This window comes from Pseudopipra pipra, chromosome 3 (genome assembly GCF_036250125.1).
Source record: "Pseudopipra pipra isolate bDixPip1 chromosome 3, bDixPip1.hap1, whole genome shotgun sequence".
In the NCBI taxonomy this organism is placed as follows: Eukaryota; Metazoa; Chordata; class Aves; order Passeriformes; family Pipridae; genus Pseudopipra; species Pseudopipra pipra.
The window spans coordinates 100,826,386-100,843,139 of NC_087551.1; the positions used below are offsets into that span (position 1 = coordinate 100,826,386).

Below are 16,754 nucleotides of genomic sequence, written 5' to 3' on the forward strand. Positions count from 1 at the left end.
ACTGTGGCAGAATAAAATTAGATTATCCTCAAAGATTAAGACTATCCTCAAAGATTCTTCTACTATTGTTTTAAAAAATATTTATTAAAGGAGATGTTTTAATTTTTCTTCACATCTTATTTTATTGTCACTCTGAGCAACTGATTTGAATTTTTTTTCTTTCAATTCTTAGCAGAAGTGTTATACTTCTTCACTAATAAGAGTGTTTCTTTAGAATCACTCTATTTAGGAGATTTGAAAGTTTGCTGAAATACAACCTTTTCCTGTTAAGTTTTAATACTGATAAATTTCTGTTCTCTAACTAAATTAAAATAGCTAGATAACTTATTTTCTTTATTAAATGATACCTTTCAATACCTGCAAACATGCAATTCTTCTTTGTTCATTGTCTTAGCAATAGATCCTGTTGACCATCGAGCCAACCAGAATAATCACATAAAACTCAATTTCTGTTTTTAATTGAGTCAGCAAAATATTTAGGGATGAAATTATGAAAGGAAAAGAAAACACTATGAAGAAATTTGATGGAAGAAACATCCTGTTGCCAGCTATATTAGAATAAGGGGTTAAGTCCTCTGAGTGATCCCAAGATAAGGGTCTCAAACTTGCACCTATGGATAGAGATCCAACTCAACAGACTGGAAGAAGGGAAACAACACCCACATGCTACTCAGGAGCACTTTTACTTTCTAGTTACCACAAAGAAGTAGAAAGATGTAGTCCACAGGACACTATACCTGTTTCCCAGACAAGGAAAGAGTGCAGCTGAGGGATATCTGCAATTTCTGTTTGACAGCACATTGTAGGGTTTGATGTCTCTTGTGCAACTCTTAATGGAAGGAGCACAGAAAGATCTCTCACAAAACGTATGGAGGTTCCTATATCACTATGTGGCTAAAAACAATGCAGAGCTTTCACAGGCTGAGATGTAGGTTTTGCCTGCTGTTCTCAGCAACATGCACTGGTTTGAATGCTAAGAGAGGAAAAAAGACGCCTCCACAGATCAACAGTTTTATGTTCCCTTTGGCCAGTGAAGAAAAACTGTTTCTGTCATAACCTGACAGTCTACACTAAGAGTGAAGTCTTAAATTCAGAGGTTTTAATTCAAGTATTACAAGAAGCATGTCCTGTGGAGTTGCTAAACAACTGATGTTTTGTGGGGGTTTAGCTTTAAATGTTACATCATCTTCAAAGAAATATTTATCTAAGAAACTTCAGTGGAAAAAAGCTTTCCTTTAAGAAATAAATACCTTTTGAGCCAAAGAGCTGTTTGGATATTCCAGTTATCAAGAAACATCTTGAAACTTGTGGAAAACTGTAAAGTAAAACAAATTAACTATTTTTATAATCATAAAGTGTTATAAAGTGTTTCAAAATTCTCATGTATAAATTATAAACCCTCCCCCACCAATTTTCTGATGAGTTGAACAAGTTATTTGCTCAACTACTTATAACCACAAAATATTTTGGAAGTCAACTGACAAGTAGAACATGTTCAAAACAGACTATTTTCCATCCTTTCCTAAGGATGTGAACACATCATTTCTGACTTAAAACATATTCACTACCTTAAGGAACAAAATGCGTAGGGAAAGTTACTGAAATTACAAATAACTACCTACATGGGGATGTAGGTTTTTTTAAAAGAGCCAGAAACAAACCTCTATTTGCTGGATTCTCAGATTTGATATTAGATCCCAACGTGTAACTCCATTTTTATCATAGCCTCTAAAACCAAACCCTGCTGCATTATTAATTGCATCTGCTGCAAAGAAACAAAAAGAAACAAATTAATTATAAACCGCCTGTATTACAAACTGTGCATCACACAGCATGTAGTATGTTAAAAGTATTTATCACACCTTAAAGGCTACATTTATTTTTTCTTTTAAATACTGAGGATCACTTGAACAAACAGAAAACAATCCAAGCAACATATTGGATTTCAATTCAAAAACTTGTACAAAAGCATAAGAATGAAAGGTAGCACTATCTACTTCACAGTACAGGTGTTCCCTCTCTCTCATAGCACCTACTTAGACTTGCTTGAGCAATCTGACAGAAAAAATAAGATGCATCAAGACTATGAAACAGTATCTGGTTGTAATGATTTGAGACAGCAGCTCAACACTCAGATGCGTGTCTTTGGTCTTCACTATGCAGCAACAGCAATGTTTAATGCATAAAGATAAAATTGCACAATTCCCTTCAAGCAGGTGCACATTCACAGCACCCCATGCAGAGCAGTGCAACCCTAACAAAAGAAAACAGTAATTTTTTAAGTGATGCAGAATTGTCAAACTTCCACTAATGGAACAAGGCCACTGTTAACACCTCTGAATGTGAAGTGTCTACACTGCACGTCAAAGGTCAGATAGTTCAAAGCAAACAATGTTTTTCCCTAGGAGAAAAAGCACTGCTGTCATCCAGACTACTCAGGAAAATCCAAGGGATCTCTGCTGCCTGCCCCTTTCAGTCATTACTTTTGCCTGAGCTTTGTTAGCTCAGACATTAGAATTTCCTCAGCTGTTCAAATTAGGATGGCCACATGCAAGGAAAGGAGATGGTTTTTTTCCCAAGTATTCCCTCTGTTGAATCAGGTGCTTGGTGGGATGCACCCAAACATGGACACACATCCACGAGGCATGAACCCAACCACTTACATGGATCACTAAGGGACCATGGGCAGAAGAATGCCAGCCCTTCTACCATGTCAGAGGAGTCCTGAGGAACTGGAATTAAGGCAGGCAAAAGGCTCTGCAGAGCCATACAGATCTAGTCCTCTAGTTACAGGGCCCTCTTTGTTAGCTCAGAATTCAGCTAAAGCACTGTAATTAGATTGTGACCTTTTCAATTACAGCCAGGAATGTGGGAGATACTGCACAGGTTTTATTACCACATTGAAAAGAATTTACTTCATACAGTAGTCACATGTTAAGAAAAATTTGTATCTTCTGTAATTTCCTTTCTTCTCAACAACTTTTTGAAGGTATTAATGTTGTGTATTTGGAAAGTATAAGAAACAATTGACTCAAACACACAAAGGGTTTCTTTCCTGAAGTTCAGTTTTTCCTGTTATCCACCAGTTTGGAAAAGGGCTTTGTAACATTTCATTGAATATAGGGTAATTTATAATATTTTTATTTTCTTGTGAAAATTTTTTTAAAAAACATCTTTGAAAGCAACAAAATCTGCTGCCCTACATCTTATGTCACTGATGTCAACTTCAAATATTAGGCAATGGTTTTATGCTCAATTAGAAACAGCTGAAGACACAAATCCCACACTCTTTTGCTAGCTAAAGTACAAAGACTATAGCTAGAGTAACTACTCATTTTATTCACAACCATTTTAGTAAGTATTTCTTTAAAGTAATTTATTTTATTAACAAATTTTTTTCTGAAGTAGCGTACAACTCAACAGCATAACATCCAGTAAAACTGGGAAAGCCCCCTCATATTCTACTCCTACCAATATAAGTTTAAATGAGACAAAGTGGAAGGAAGAAGGTTTAAAAAAAGCTATTTAGCAAACTAAAAGCACAGAGTTGGCATCATTTATTTTCGTTGGTATTTTACCAAAGGAATGCTAGCTCTATACTTTTAGCAAGTGCATAAGGACAAGTCTATTTGAAGTATTAAAGGAAAAATCCCACCAACTAAGATTATTCATTTTTCAGATGACTCCTACGATTTACAGATCATGATATGGGTGCATAAGACCACAATATTTGAAATTATTTCATTCCACAACAAGCCCCAGAATTACTATATCCAGACAAGCTGAAAGCATTTCATTCATTGACCAGGAATGAAACCAGCAGCTGTAAATGAGTCATGCTGCTCTGCTACACTAAAGCTTTCTTTATTGCATTGTTCCCACAGATTCTCTCTCGAAAGAATTATGAAACAAATATGTAAAACTGGAGAGGAGGAGGAAGCTGATGAAATCTGTTGTGTGAGCCACTTCCAAGATGTCAACTTACATAAATAAAGTATTTTTCTGTTGTATGTGTGGTCTTTTTCAAATAACATGAGGTGAAACACAAAAGGATCTTTAAACTATATAATTTATTCAAGTTTAAATCAATTACTAAGGATGTTTTCTCACCTATCATCCAAACTTTTAGTAAACAAAGACTAAAACTGAAGTGACACCCATCAGATTCTGAAAATAGTACTGCAGATGCCACCTACTATTAGCAAAAGTACAATACATCTGAATTTCAATATATTCATTTTCTTTCATGCTTGAGTAACATCAAGCAAATTACTAACCACAAAAAATTAACTTTGCAGATATGCCAAAAATCAAGGCATCAAAATAAATTTAAAAGAAAAAAAGAGGGATTGTACATTAAACTAGATTTATTTTTTTATTATTATTATTTTTTAAAGTTGTTGCTCATTAAAACACTACCACCCCCCAAAACTCCTAAAGTTTCACTCAGACCTTTAAAGGAGACTGAGATCTCATTTGCAACACTGACACAACACTGTGCTTACATTTCTGGTACCTTTTGTTTCTCAAAGAGAGAGACACTATGGAATATACTCTGCCAATACCTCAGAATACTTAAATGCAATCAGGTTTTCCTAAGGCCTCAAGAGGGCACTGCCACTTTTTAATATATGCTTAAGTGTGCAGCATCTTAAATGAAACTCAACACGTGCCCTTTTTGTTATTACTATATTTTTAAATATATACTTACCTAAAGTCCATGCAAAATAATACTTGGGTCTGGCAGCCATAAGAGACACATATAGGTAGAAAAACCTTACAGGCCATGATGCTGTAGCTCTGAAGTTATCATCAATGTTGTATTCCACCGGCAAAGTTTTTGTAATAGTCATGTGGAAGAATAGGGACAGTCCACAGATCAAGAGTTTCTGTGCCACAGCTATCTGAAAGTTTAAGATGGAAGAATTTGTAAGCTTCATTTTTTTTTAATCTTCTGGAAACAAAGGAAAATTATAACCTTCCTTCCCTATACAGATATAAATGTATATCAATTTTTCTGTAATATATACTACCAACTTTAAAATAGTTGGTAACATTTTACAGAGACTCAAGGAATATTGTTACATTGATCAAGTTGTGAGCACCCCTTCTCCTGGCAAACACAACAAATCCAGTCTGACTACAGTAAGCCCCTAAAAACCCTTCAATAATGGGAAGACCTTTTGCAGCTCCATTTTTTTTTCTTATTTCATTGCCAAAGTAATGAAGCAAGTAAATATTTAAGACATCATAACACAAAACATATAATCTAGGACAGAGTACAACTACTGCAGAGATGCCAAAACAATGGCAAAGCTTCAGTTTATTTTCAGTAATCTTTGGCATAATGCAGGTGTTCAATTGCTGCCCAACTTAATATAGCAATCATCTCTGCTAGATTATTACAGTATTTAAATGCTAAACCAACTAAAATATTGAAATAATTTATGAATTTTCAGCCAAAATACCTCAGTTCTATATAGATCTGTTTTCCCAAAAAGAATGATCAAGCTATAAGGGGACAAATAATATGCTCACAGATGTGTTACAATTATGTTGTTCGGGTAGGACCTCCTCAGATTTTCTCAAAACTCAGCTTTGCTATCTATAACCAGCACAGTAAAGAATCAGTATTATTTTTAGGAAAACATTTCTACAGTTCTATTATAAAGCACACAGAGCAATAATGTCTAATACTGACTGCTCTAAATCACTAGTCTGATCCACACCCCAAGGACAGATACTTTAGGAACTTTCACAGAACATGGTAACACTTTAACCAAGTACCAACAAAAGAGAAGTTTGAGAGTTGGTTCATTAAAATGTAATTTTAAAGCTTTTATTTTAAGTAATCTCAATATTTAAACATTACAGTTTTAATTTACATTAAAATTCTCCAGAAACTAAACTTGACAAGAAAACAATCAATCTATTTTTCTTTGAAGCATCAGAACAAAAAGATAATCAGAATCCTTTTTCTGTCCATGCTGTTTCCAGTATACCTGCCCAAACTTTTAAAGATAACATTCTGCTTCACTGAGAGTTCAGCTTCACATATCTAGTTCCAAAATAAAGGATAATTCTGTTTCATGATACAGAATGGAGCATTAAACACCCAACTGAAAACACAGACTTCGGCAAGACACACAGTATCAAAGATTCACCCAGTCACACAGATGATACAGGTGATACAACCTGATAAAAAATTTGACTTGGAAAAGCTGTAAAATGGTGAGGGTATTTTTGAATATTACATATATTTCATGTGGCTCATCTCAGAAGATATTTCAGAGCGGATCAGGAATCACAACTATTTAAAAAAACACAGCTGGGAAATTCAGGAGGCAGCTACCAATTAATGGTTAAAACTGGTGTTTAATTACTTGTTTCTACTTGCTTTCTAATAAACCTCATTTGAATACTTTACAACAAGAGTTCAAAATGAAGGGCATTAACTTTCTAAAAGTGTTCCTTTCTTATTCTAGAACTATTATTCCACCTGTTAGAGCAGAAGCGAAGTTCAGTTTGCTTTAATTTCTATTTTAATTCCTGAAAAAGTTATGTTCTTAAAATCAGTGTTAATAATAACACTAATGAATCTTGAATTCTGGTATGCAGTACCTGATAAATGCAAAAGTTTGATTTTTGTAAATACCAAAAGGAATCACCCCAAAGTTCTGAAGACAGCTGCAACATTTAACTTCAAAGTCTAAGCTACAATTAAAAGTCGTGTTCAATTTCACATGAGAAACAATATTTATAATCTGGTAACACTAACAATCAAAATATGAGCATGAATATATAAAATAGGTGTTTTCCATCTGAAGGTCACCATAAAGTCTAAAAAACTGTTTTGGCAACTTATAAGTCATGTTATGTCTGTTTAAAGACCTGCTTTGTGCCTCTGCCATTGTTTACCAATTTTTCTATTAGTAAATAAAAATCATTAATCTGCCCATTCAACCCAAAATCTGTTTAGTACCTCTCTGAAGGTTCTTAACTAAATTGTGGAGGTGTGAACCCTCCTTTTAAGGTTTGGTTTCAACAAAATTTACCTTAAGAAAAAATACTGAACTCATACAGGACTCTGCCACAAATTCAACTTTTTCTTTTTTTTTTTTTTTAAATTATACTACTTCACTGAATAATTATACATCCCAGCCTGCTGATACCACTTACAGGAATCAGTATCAGGGATATTAGTGTCCTTAGAAAACTGTGATGGAGATAAATATCTTGCCTCTACAAAGTCTGGGAGCTGCAGTTTCCAGACTGGTTTAAGCAGAGTTTCTGAAGGACAAACCAAACACAAGCTGCAATGCAAAGCATCAGTTCTGCCCTGCCTCCACTCCTTGGCTGCAGGATTGGCTCTTGGTCCTTATAGTGAGACACATTAGAGAAACAAATCAGATGAAAACCTCGATTTTTGGCATTTTATGTGGGGTTTTTTCTTTGGTTGTTGTTGGGGGCTTCAGGGGGAGTGGAGGTGTTTTGTTCTTTGGTGTTTTTTGGTGAGTGTTTTTTTTGTTCGGTTCATTTTTAATGGCAAGTTAGAGTCAGGTTAGATCAAATTATCTGAACCAGGCTACAACACTGTGCACTGACACTAACATAACCCTACAGTTCAATTACCTACAGAAATGCATTTGGTAAAACATTAATTCACTTCCTATTACTTAATTAACCAGGTTATTAATAAAAGCTTCTTTGCCAAAGCATAAATGGGCAATCACTGGATTGCACATTCAGGGGAGTGTTGGTCAGTTTTTACAAGGACAAAATAACTTAAAGTTTAATTTCATTTGCTCTTTAAAGTTTTCAATGTACCAAAATAACTGGTCTGTTAAGGAATTAAAAGACCATAAGATGCAGGATAACTTTGACCTGACATGAATTAGCATATACAAATTATTTTACAACAAAAAGGTAGAAAGTCCTGGTTCATTTAGTTTTGATGAGCAACTGGGCATACCTGTATAAAAATATCAAATATGGTCAACACTGGGAAGGGGAAAAGGTACTTAAGCTAGAAGACAGTGCCAGGATGAAATTAAATGTGCATAAATTAGATGGGAATATAATTAGGTTGAAAGCTAGATACCTAATTTGAGAAAGGAGTTCAGGAACAGCTTTTTAATTGAAGAAATAAAGCTAAAACACTCACAGAGTTCAGGAATTTTAGAAATATATTACTGTATAAACATGTATAATATATAAAAACAGATACAAAAAAGTAGAGAGGAATCTTTAAAAATTTTATTTGAATGAACTTCTTGCCTGCTAATCAACAAGAAGCTCAGTGTAATATTGAACTATATTAAAGCACATGATGTGGGGGAGGTTGGTACTTCAGATAAAAATTATAGGTAATTAAGAAAGAACTTTAAAACCTGTACGAAGAGTCTGCATAATAAGCAAAAAAGCAGATATCTGCTGACAGGAATCTAAGGGTAGCCATAATAAAAAGAAACTTACAAAGACAGATATTAATTTCTGAGAGTTGACACCACTTTGAGCACCAACAACTGATAGCTTGCAAAAAGGCACAATAGGAGGGATATAAGAAGTAAGTTTTAATATGGTGACTTGATTCATTTAACATGCAATGAACACAGCAAAAATACTAAACCAAGTTAACATCATGCAGTCAACACACATTACAGAGGAGGAGGCTGGCATGAACTACTTTGGTTATGTAATTATATTTAACAAAAAGTTAAACTTACTCTAACTCAGCTCAAGGATCGTTCTTTTAATTTACTACATTAACATTTGCTGATCCCCATTACATTTAATTTCTTTTTTATAGTTACCTAACAATTTATTCTTCTTGAAATAATAACATGAGAATCAAGGAACAAATTTTAAGTATTTATACAAAGTTAATGGTATTTAAACATTCTTCTACAACAAGACAATGAATATTTTACTTGATGCAGCAAATGCAGTGAAATGCTATCATTCATATTTCTCCAAAGCACACAATACGCACTGGTGTTATAAAATGCAGCCAAATTTCTCTAACACCAGTTGGCAGATAGAGTATCAAGAGCATAAACAGCTTCTCTTTGTTTTTATGTCAAAAGCTAATGCAGCATAAATTGCAAAAAGTTTCAAGCATCTTAAGAGCAATTGTCTTAAGGAAAACCGCTTACCTGAAAGAAGAAGCCATCATAGGTTTACATTTATTCCTATTGACTTTGTCCAGATTGCTAGCAAGATTATGTGATAAAAAGCCAGGAAATCCTATCAGGTAATTAGTAGATGCATGTCCGGAAAGTACTGATATGGGCATATTTGGTTTAATTCCATATATTTGCAATAATTTTACTACATAACATTTTTCTGAAGAAATAGGATTTTAGTAAGCAGACTTTACTGAGCCAAAACAACATTTAGAAACAAAAGAAGTGTCTGCAATTTTGTCAATACAACACACCCATGCAGAGTATGGACCATGTGGTGCCACAATCTATGCAAGGAATTCTCTCCATCTTTCACCCTTCCTAACTACTTGCTCCACAGCACACCTGTGTGAGCTTCTGTGCTTTGTCAACTTGTGGAGCAGTTTGAAGTGTTATCATCCTCCAGCCACTCTTTTACATTCCTGTGGTGCAAGTTACTACAACCACATCAGATGGGTAGAATGGAACTGCAAAGAATCCTCATCCACTTTCAAAGGGTGGAAGTGGTTGGAGATGCCACAACTGATGGGGAAGCACTCCCTGCTGGCCCAGCTGTGGGACATAATCTCTAGATGGCAGGATGAGACAAGCACTTACGTGTGGGAACGCCTTCATCTGCTCCAGCAACAGTTGGTGATCCACAAGATAAGAAGAACATGGGTAACTGCACTGGAATTAGCAAAAGCCATCTATCTGAAGTGTTCCAGCTGACCCCATGATAATTCTGCTTCTTATGCATGTTAATAATTATCTTAGGCACACACAAATGTACATGTCTGATACACTTCTACTTAAGAGAATATGAAAAGAGTGAAAAGATAATATCCAGTACTCTGATCATTAAACTAATGGGATTGAATTTTAAAAGTAACAAGCTTTGTGAGCTTTTGATTTTAATTCAGTTCATACAATCTCTCTTGCTAGGCATGAGCAACTGGACTATCTTATTTATCCATTTGGTCTCTTTTCCAATAGAGGAACAAGGAGAAAAAAAGAATTATGTGGCTAAGAATACTATTCATAGTGTTATGGCTAGTATACCTTTTACTACACCTTCAGTATCTCTTCTCTACATGATTCAAAGCCTAAAAAATGAAACTATTTCTCTTTGACTGTTTTTCAATTTGTTACATATGACTGCTTTCGACTTGTTGCAAATAAACATTCAAAACCAACATAATTTGAGAACATTCATGAAACCTTGCTGGAACTCTCATCAGCTTTCAAACAACAAACTATGCACTTTCTCCTTACCAGGACTTTTTTTTTCAGCACAGTATATGCTTTGAAGGAAACGTGCATGAACTGTTTTAATTTAAAGATGGCTTTTTACCATATAAGCTTGTTAGGAAGCTCCAATTTAATCTGTTTTTATCCACAAGATCCAGTCTGGAAACCATGGAGAAAACCTGCCTTAAAAAAATAAGCATATAACTTTTTGAGCAGGAAAGTATTCTGTTGATGAATGAACTCCAGATAGAGCTCAGAAGTTATGCCTGTAAATGAAGAGTGCAAACCAAGCTTTTCATGCAATGATTACGTAAGCATCAGCACTGCAAGAGTCATACATCTTACATTTGGGGAAGGATCCGTTTGTTCATATTTTGTATCTTCCTTCCCATTTGCTTCAGACTGTTGCAGTTGGTATGATCTGCCTTCAATGAAAGTAATATAGTCTTTGTAAGAGCATAACGGGCCTGCCAGGATACCCATGAAATTACAGTTGTAACTTAAATACTCCAGTAGACTTGGCATGCGTCTGTAATTCAAAGACAAGCAACTCGTGAGATGGGATGTGTAGTTCTACAGGATTTCCACAGTAGGAAAAGTCATACTCCATGTTATCTCTTACTCTGATTGCAGTAAAAAACACATGTATGAAAGCAGTTTATGTGTCTTCTGTAATCACAGCTTGAAACATTCTACACACAGAATTTCTTTCCAATCCATACTGAGCATTTTCAGACAGACCTCCTGAACTCTAATGACCCTGTCCTTGCCCAGCAGAGGTGTTTGACTGAAGCTGAGCCTGGGGAAGGAAAGGGAAGGCTGTTTCTCTGTTTGTTCAACTGTATTAGGTTCTCTATTTTGAATCAATAAACAAAGCCTTGTGTTAACTGGCAATAATTTCAATTAAAGCAAATGTCTCAAATCAAGCCTCTCTTGCCCAAGACAACACACTATTTTCAAGTCTCCTGAATAAAGAAAGGAGAAAGGGTAAGTTAAATACTGAAAAACAGAATTAAACAAGCATGTTTCTTCACCAGCTACTTCATATGTGTATTGTTAACTAGTCTCCTGTCTGATATGACATTAATTTGCATACACTGCATAGAACTTATAATGCTTTTCCTAAATAAGTATAAAACCTACTTCTAGTGATATTTTTCGGAAGAACAGATGTACAAATTAAGCTACAAATATAAAAAGCATGGATCTGTTTTACATGAGCTTGTAAACTCTCTGTCTTGAATGTGAACTGTAGAAATTGCACAGAGCATTAATAAAGCACACAAAACAGCCCCAAAGCAGAGATGTGAGAAAGCCTACCTTACAGCCAAACACCTCTGTGATGGAGTCAAGTCTTCATTTTTCCGAAACATTCCTAGGGAAGAGGACAGGAAAAAGAAAATATAAAGAAAAGCTAAACCCCCACACATTCATTAATTAGCTGTTTCTTTACTCAGTAGAGCAAGCCTCATGCTGCAATGTAATTTCTTAACCCCTCAAGCAATTTCAGAGGTATTATGTCACATAACATTTTTGCTGGAGTTGGATCAAACAATTCTTACTGTTGATAGAATTACAAACTTTTGTATCTTCAGTTATATCCTGCAGTGCCTAAACCTGAAATCACATGGATTGAAGGAAAGCATTAAGACAACTTGTGGTAAGTGTTGACAAAAACAATTCTCCTACACTGGTTAAGACTTCAAAGTCTGCAGGTTTTAAAACTCTTTATTCCCAGTCCTGGAAACTGGAGAAGTCCCAAAACCCTTTCAACATTGCTGCAACCCAGGGACATTACATTAGTCATTACAATTTTGATGCGTAGAATGAACACAGCCCAAGACAGATTTCAGCAATTCTAAACTTAAGGTAAACCTCAAGAGCACCTTTTCCCTGCAAGTAAAGATTGTGACCAAGGTCCAGTGAGGCAGGCACGGCAGCAAAGGATGCTACAGTCTTTGTCACAAGCACTAACAAGAAGCCCTAACCACTGCTAGCAGAAGGGGGCAGGCCAAGTCTAAGTTCAGCAGCAAGACTGAATTTACCTTCTTGCCATATGTGGCTCTTCCTGAAATGCTAGTGACCTATCCCTGAAAATGAGTCCTCAAAATCTGTACTCCCATAAAAGAGAAAAGTAAAAAATATTATTTTTAACACTTTAAATTATTATGAAATAGTCTAATTCAGAGGCACAAAAAAGTAGAGCTCCCGCCTTCAGACAGCCCTGGTTTATACCAGACAGCACTGCCTGCCAAAATGACCCCTTCATCTCTTCCTGCTGCCTCTCCAGTGGCGCAGACATTCCCACATGCAGCCATTCCCTGCTGTTCACATTTACAATTTTTCTTTGCCACTAAAAACTTTATTTTTATGCACATAGCTTCCTAAAGGAAATGAAGCTTATGAAATCCAACTTCAATTATCTTCCTCCGTAGCAGTGCTCAAACCCAACAGCCAACTTCCAAACAAGTTTGATGAGAGTAGAGGTAATATAGATATGAAATCCCAATGTGCTTTACGAAAACAGGTGTTTCTAAAGAAGATCCTCCTACTCCTCCTCTCATCGAATGGTTGCCTTCGACCCCACTCCTCAATTCCAGTATATCCACAGAGGGGAGCCCTTATACTTGATCCAAGTATAAGGAAAGTTTCAACTGCAGCCAACTTCTTTTTTAGATATCAAACTCAGTCAGACTTATGACAAAAAAAGATTGAGGGGCTGGGGGGAAGTAAAACCTAATTTAATTCTGTGACTCATGGAAACATTTATCTAAAGACAAGATAACTCTGTTGCCTCAGTGTGACTCCAGTGTGACTGTGATCTATACACACAACTTCAAAACCACATTTCTAGTCTTCAACAAAGCCAAGAATACAGAGGGGTTAGCAACTTGCCATCTCCTCTCTTTCAATATGACCTGGAAAAATGTCTTCCTTGCTCCTGACCCTTCACAGTGGAAAGTTACCCTCATCCATACTCACTCAAGAGTAAGTTCAGTAACTGAAGAACAAAGTATCATGCCCTAACTTCATGCAGGCACCTTCTCATCTTCATTGTTACATTTTCACATCTTCTCCTCGGTGCTATAGCAAAGATTTCTATGCTGATAAAGGTACTGAATAAAAAATGTCAAGCATTTTGAAAGACTGTGTAACCTTTAAGGCCATAAAGATTACAGTTCTCAGGTAGTGAATCTCTGAATTTAACACAAACTTAAACAGAAATTTAACACAAAGATGCCTTGTAAGGTGATAGATAGATCTTTTCTGCCCCTTTTTGTGTGACATGCCCATAGAGAGATGCAGATTCCACAACATGGCTGGTGTAGAGAAGTGTCCCATGCAGAGCTTTCAGTTTCTCACAGCCTCCACAATGCAAACTGACTGGAGCAGGAGCCCCCTCTGCCATTATATTCCATATGAGTATTCTACCCTTAAGTCAGAAGGAGGAAGAGATCACCAAGTGTGTCCAAATTAACTCACATAAAGCCAGACTAGCCACTAAGTAAAGGTAATTAGTCAAACAAAAGATTTCACACCATTGATGTGGTATAAAAAAGGAGGAAAAAATCCTCAAACCTTAAATAGAAGAATCTAACCACTGAAATATGATCGTGGTTTTGTAGGGGTGAGGAGGAAAGAACTGGTCAATTTAAAATGGGTTCCAGTTATATATATATATATATATATGTACAGACATAAATAAGAACTCAGTTAAGGCTCAAATAACCTGGTAAGCAATGCTCTTGCTGTCTCAAACATACTGCATACAAGTAAGCCTCCATTAATTTTTCATTTCCCTATCTCAAGAAGATTTCCCTTCAGCCAGCAGATTCTTTGAGGCCAGTTTAGTGGCTTTCCCCACTTTTTTTTTAAATACCTTCTCAGTGCCTTGAAAGTCCATTTATCATCTTTGCACAGCACACAAGAACAAGGAAACCATTGATTTCTGTCATACTCTTGAAAGCTTTCAGGGGGCTATTGATAAAATTCTTTAAATCATAGAAAATGTATATGTAAAAGGTGCTCTTACATTGATGTTTAACCAATATGAGATGAATTAATACATATACACTCAATATTTCCCAGGCAGTGTAAGCCCATGGGAACAGAGACTTCATAAATCACAGCTGTTCCCTACCTACACATTGGAGATGAAGAATCCCCACTTTAGCAGCACTCTGCTGCTAGGGAACTCATGTGGGTTTGTAACTTTTCTTTGGGGATTATAAGAATTGTTTTCTCCTATCCCAAAGCAGGATACTGCCACAATAGCTGCAGCTCTTAGATGATACCAAATCACACAGTGGAGATTTGAGAAAATGGGTTTTATCGAACATCTGTTAGAGAGGTGAAACAATTTGGCCATTCAGCAACTATAACTCTGTTTTCTCATCCATAAAGCAGGAAATACTCCTGTGTTCCTCGCTTGGTAAAAGAATTTTGTAAATCATCGGTAATAAAATTTATCCCTAGTGGTCTAGGTCATGAGGAAGTTTCATCTTTTCATTCCCTCTCAAGAGCTCATATCCTAATGGTAACAAAACCAACATCTTCAGGTACACACAGCTATCCTGCCATATAGGCTTTATTAAGGGATAATATGACTCCTACTGTGCTCTCACTATGATAATACAATGTTTACAATCATACCATGGCACCATCCCAGCTTTGCAGTTAAACTTATCCACTTTTGTATTTGTATGGAAAACTGGCTAATCAGTAACTAATAATGCTTAGACATAAGGTTATATTACATTAATAATAAACATGGAGATCCTATTGCAATAAATTTTGAGGTTCTGAAACGGATCACCAGTTAAGCCCAAATGGATGGTGTTATTAAAATATTTTAAGACCTGAAGAAATACAGACAGTAAGAGTTTTAACTGTTACTAGCACATTGGCAGCAACAAAAGCAAATGGGTATAGATACCCACTGAGCAAAATTGAAAAAAAAAAAACTACAAAAAGCAAGACAATTTAGAAGTCGTGATATCCAGAGAGCCATGCAAGCAAACACAGGCCCAGAGCAATACTTGAAGACTTAGAAGGGGAGAAATACAATATCATTCCTTTAACTGCTAATGACACATACTGTAATAAAAATTATTTCATAACTGATACTGAAATAATAATGACCATAATGTCACGATCACAAAAGGGAGCACTTTAAAAATAAAAAAAAATAAAAAAGAAATCAAGAGACTATTGGAAAGAGATCAGTAAAAGAAACTCCTAGGTATAAGAAAGCATCAAGTTACAAAAAAAAAACAAACCCAAAGCACCACCACACCATGGCAGTTTCACTTATACAATTAACAGAAATATCAGAAAAAAACATTCTTGGTAAAACAGCTGCAAATTTTTTGCTCTAATACAAAGATTTATAAAGTGGAACTGGGTCATGATGACTTATCAAAAATCCTTATGAGTATTTATTTCTAAATACATAAGCACACATTCCTCTGCCTCAAGAGTTGTGAAAGTATAGACAAGAGAAAACTGAACAACAGCAATCATCCAAATGCACTTTTAAAAAGACATAATAATTCATAAATGTAACATTCTTAACTGACCCCTGTCATTACAAAAAAGAACCAAAAAAACCCAATCTGAAAAGTGAGTTGACCAAAACATGGTATTTCCCTTTTTATCGTGGTGTCACATTGTGGCAATCAGCACTTCAGCCTGGTAATCCTGTTCTGGTTTTAAGCTATCTACTTAAAATAAACTTGAATTATTACATCTCACATACAGAAACACATAAGCTGTCCAGCGCTTCAGGACACCCACATTTCTACCCTTTAAGCCAGAGCAGACCAATATTAAAGTTGTCTGTCAGCCTTTAGAAAGATATGGTGTCTTTCTGCTGAATATTAGAATTATTTGCCTTTGAAAGAAGTAAAAGTTAACTGAAAATAAAGAAGAAACATTTTCATCAACTAAATCAAGAAATTATCTTTGATACTTCTGACACTATTCTATTGTTCAAGAACAGCTAACAAAACCATTACTACTAACATAGTAGCAGGTACTCAGCTTGGATGGGACTGCTCACTAGCTGCAAACCAACAAGAATCTTACTTTCTACTTAAAATAAAAAAGAAAGAAAAAAAGCATTGGCTGAAAAACCTCCCAAGTGTATCACGTAGAACCATAACCTGATGAGGTGGGTAGCAATAAATAATTAAGACTGTGACAACTAGTACAGTGTTTATGAAAAAGTTTCTTCACTTTTTTTTTTCTCACCTTCTTCACATTTTCCATATATTTCATCTATGCATTGAAATATCTCTCCTCTCAGGGGCCATACTGGACAAAGACTATATTTTCATT

At 35.5% G+C, this 16,754-nt stretch overlaps 1 protein-coding gene across 2 annotated transcripts in view; it reads right to left on the reverse strand.

Annotated features, from left to right (window-relative positions):
- The window catches only part of MBOAT2 (membrane bound O-acyltransferase domain containing 2), a 92,179-nt gene that overhangs the window by 7,156 nt on the left and 68,269 nt on the right, over window positions 1-16,754 (reverse strand). Inside the window, exons 6-11 of one of the 2 annotated variants that reach the window (XM_064650487.1) lie at window positions 11,736-11,790; window positions 10,761-10,944; window positions 8,476-8,532; window positions 4,712-4,904; window positions 1,662-1,765; window positions 1,251-1,315 (exon numbers count right to left, since the gene is read on the reverse strand). In XM_064650487.1, the coding sequence (XP_064506557.1) occupies window positions 1,251-1,315; window positions 1,662-1,765; window positions 4,712-4,904; window positions 8,476-8,532; window positions 10,761-10,944; window positions 11,736-11,790 (658 nt within the window). The remainder of the gene's footprint in view (window positions 1-1,250; window positions 1,316-1,661; window positions 1,766-4,711; window positions 4,905-8,475; window positions 8,533-10,760; window positions 10,945-11,735; window positions 11,791-16,754) is intronic. The other variant, XM_064650488.1, reaches the window with a different exon arrangement.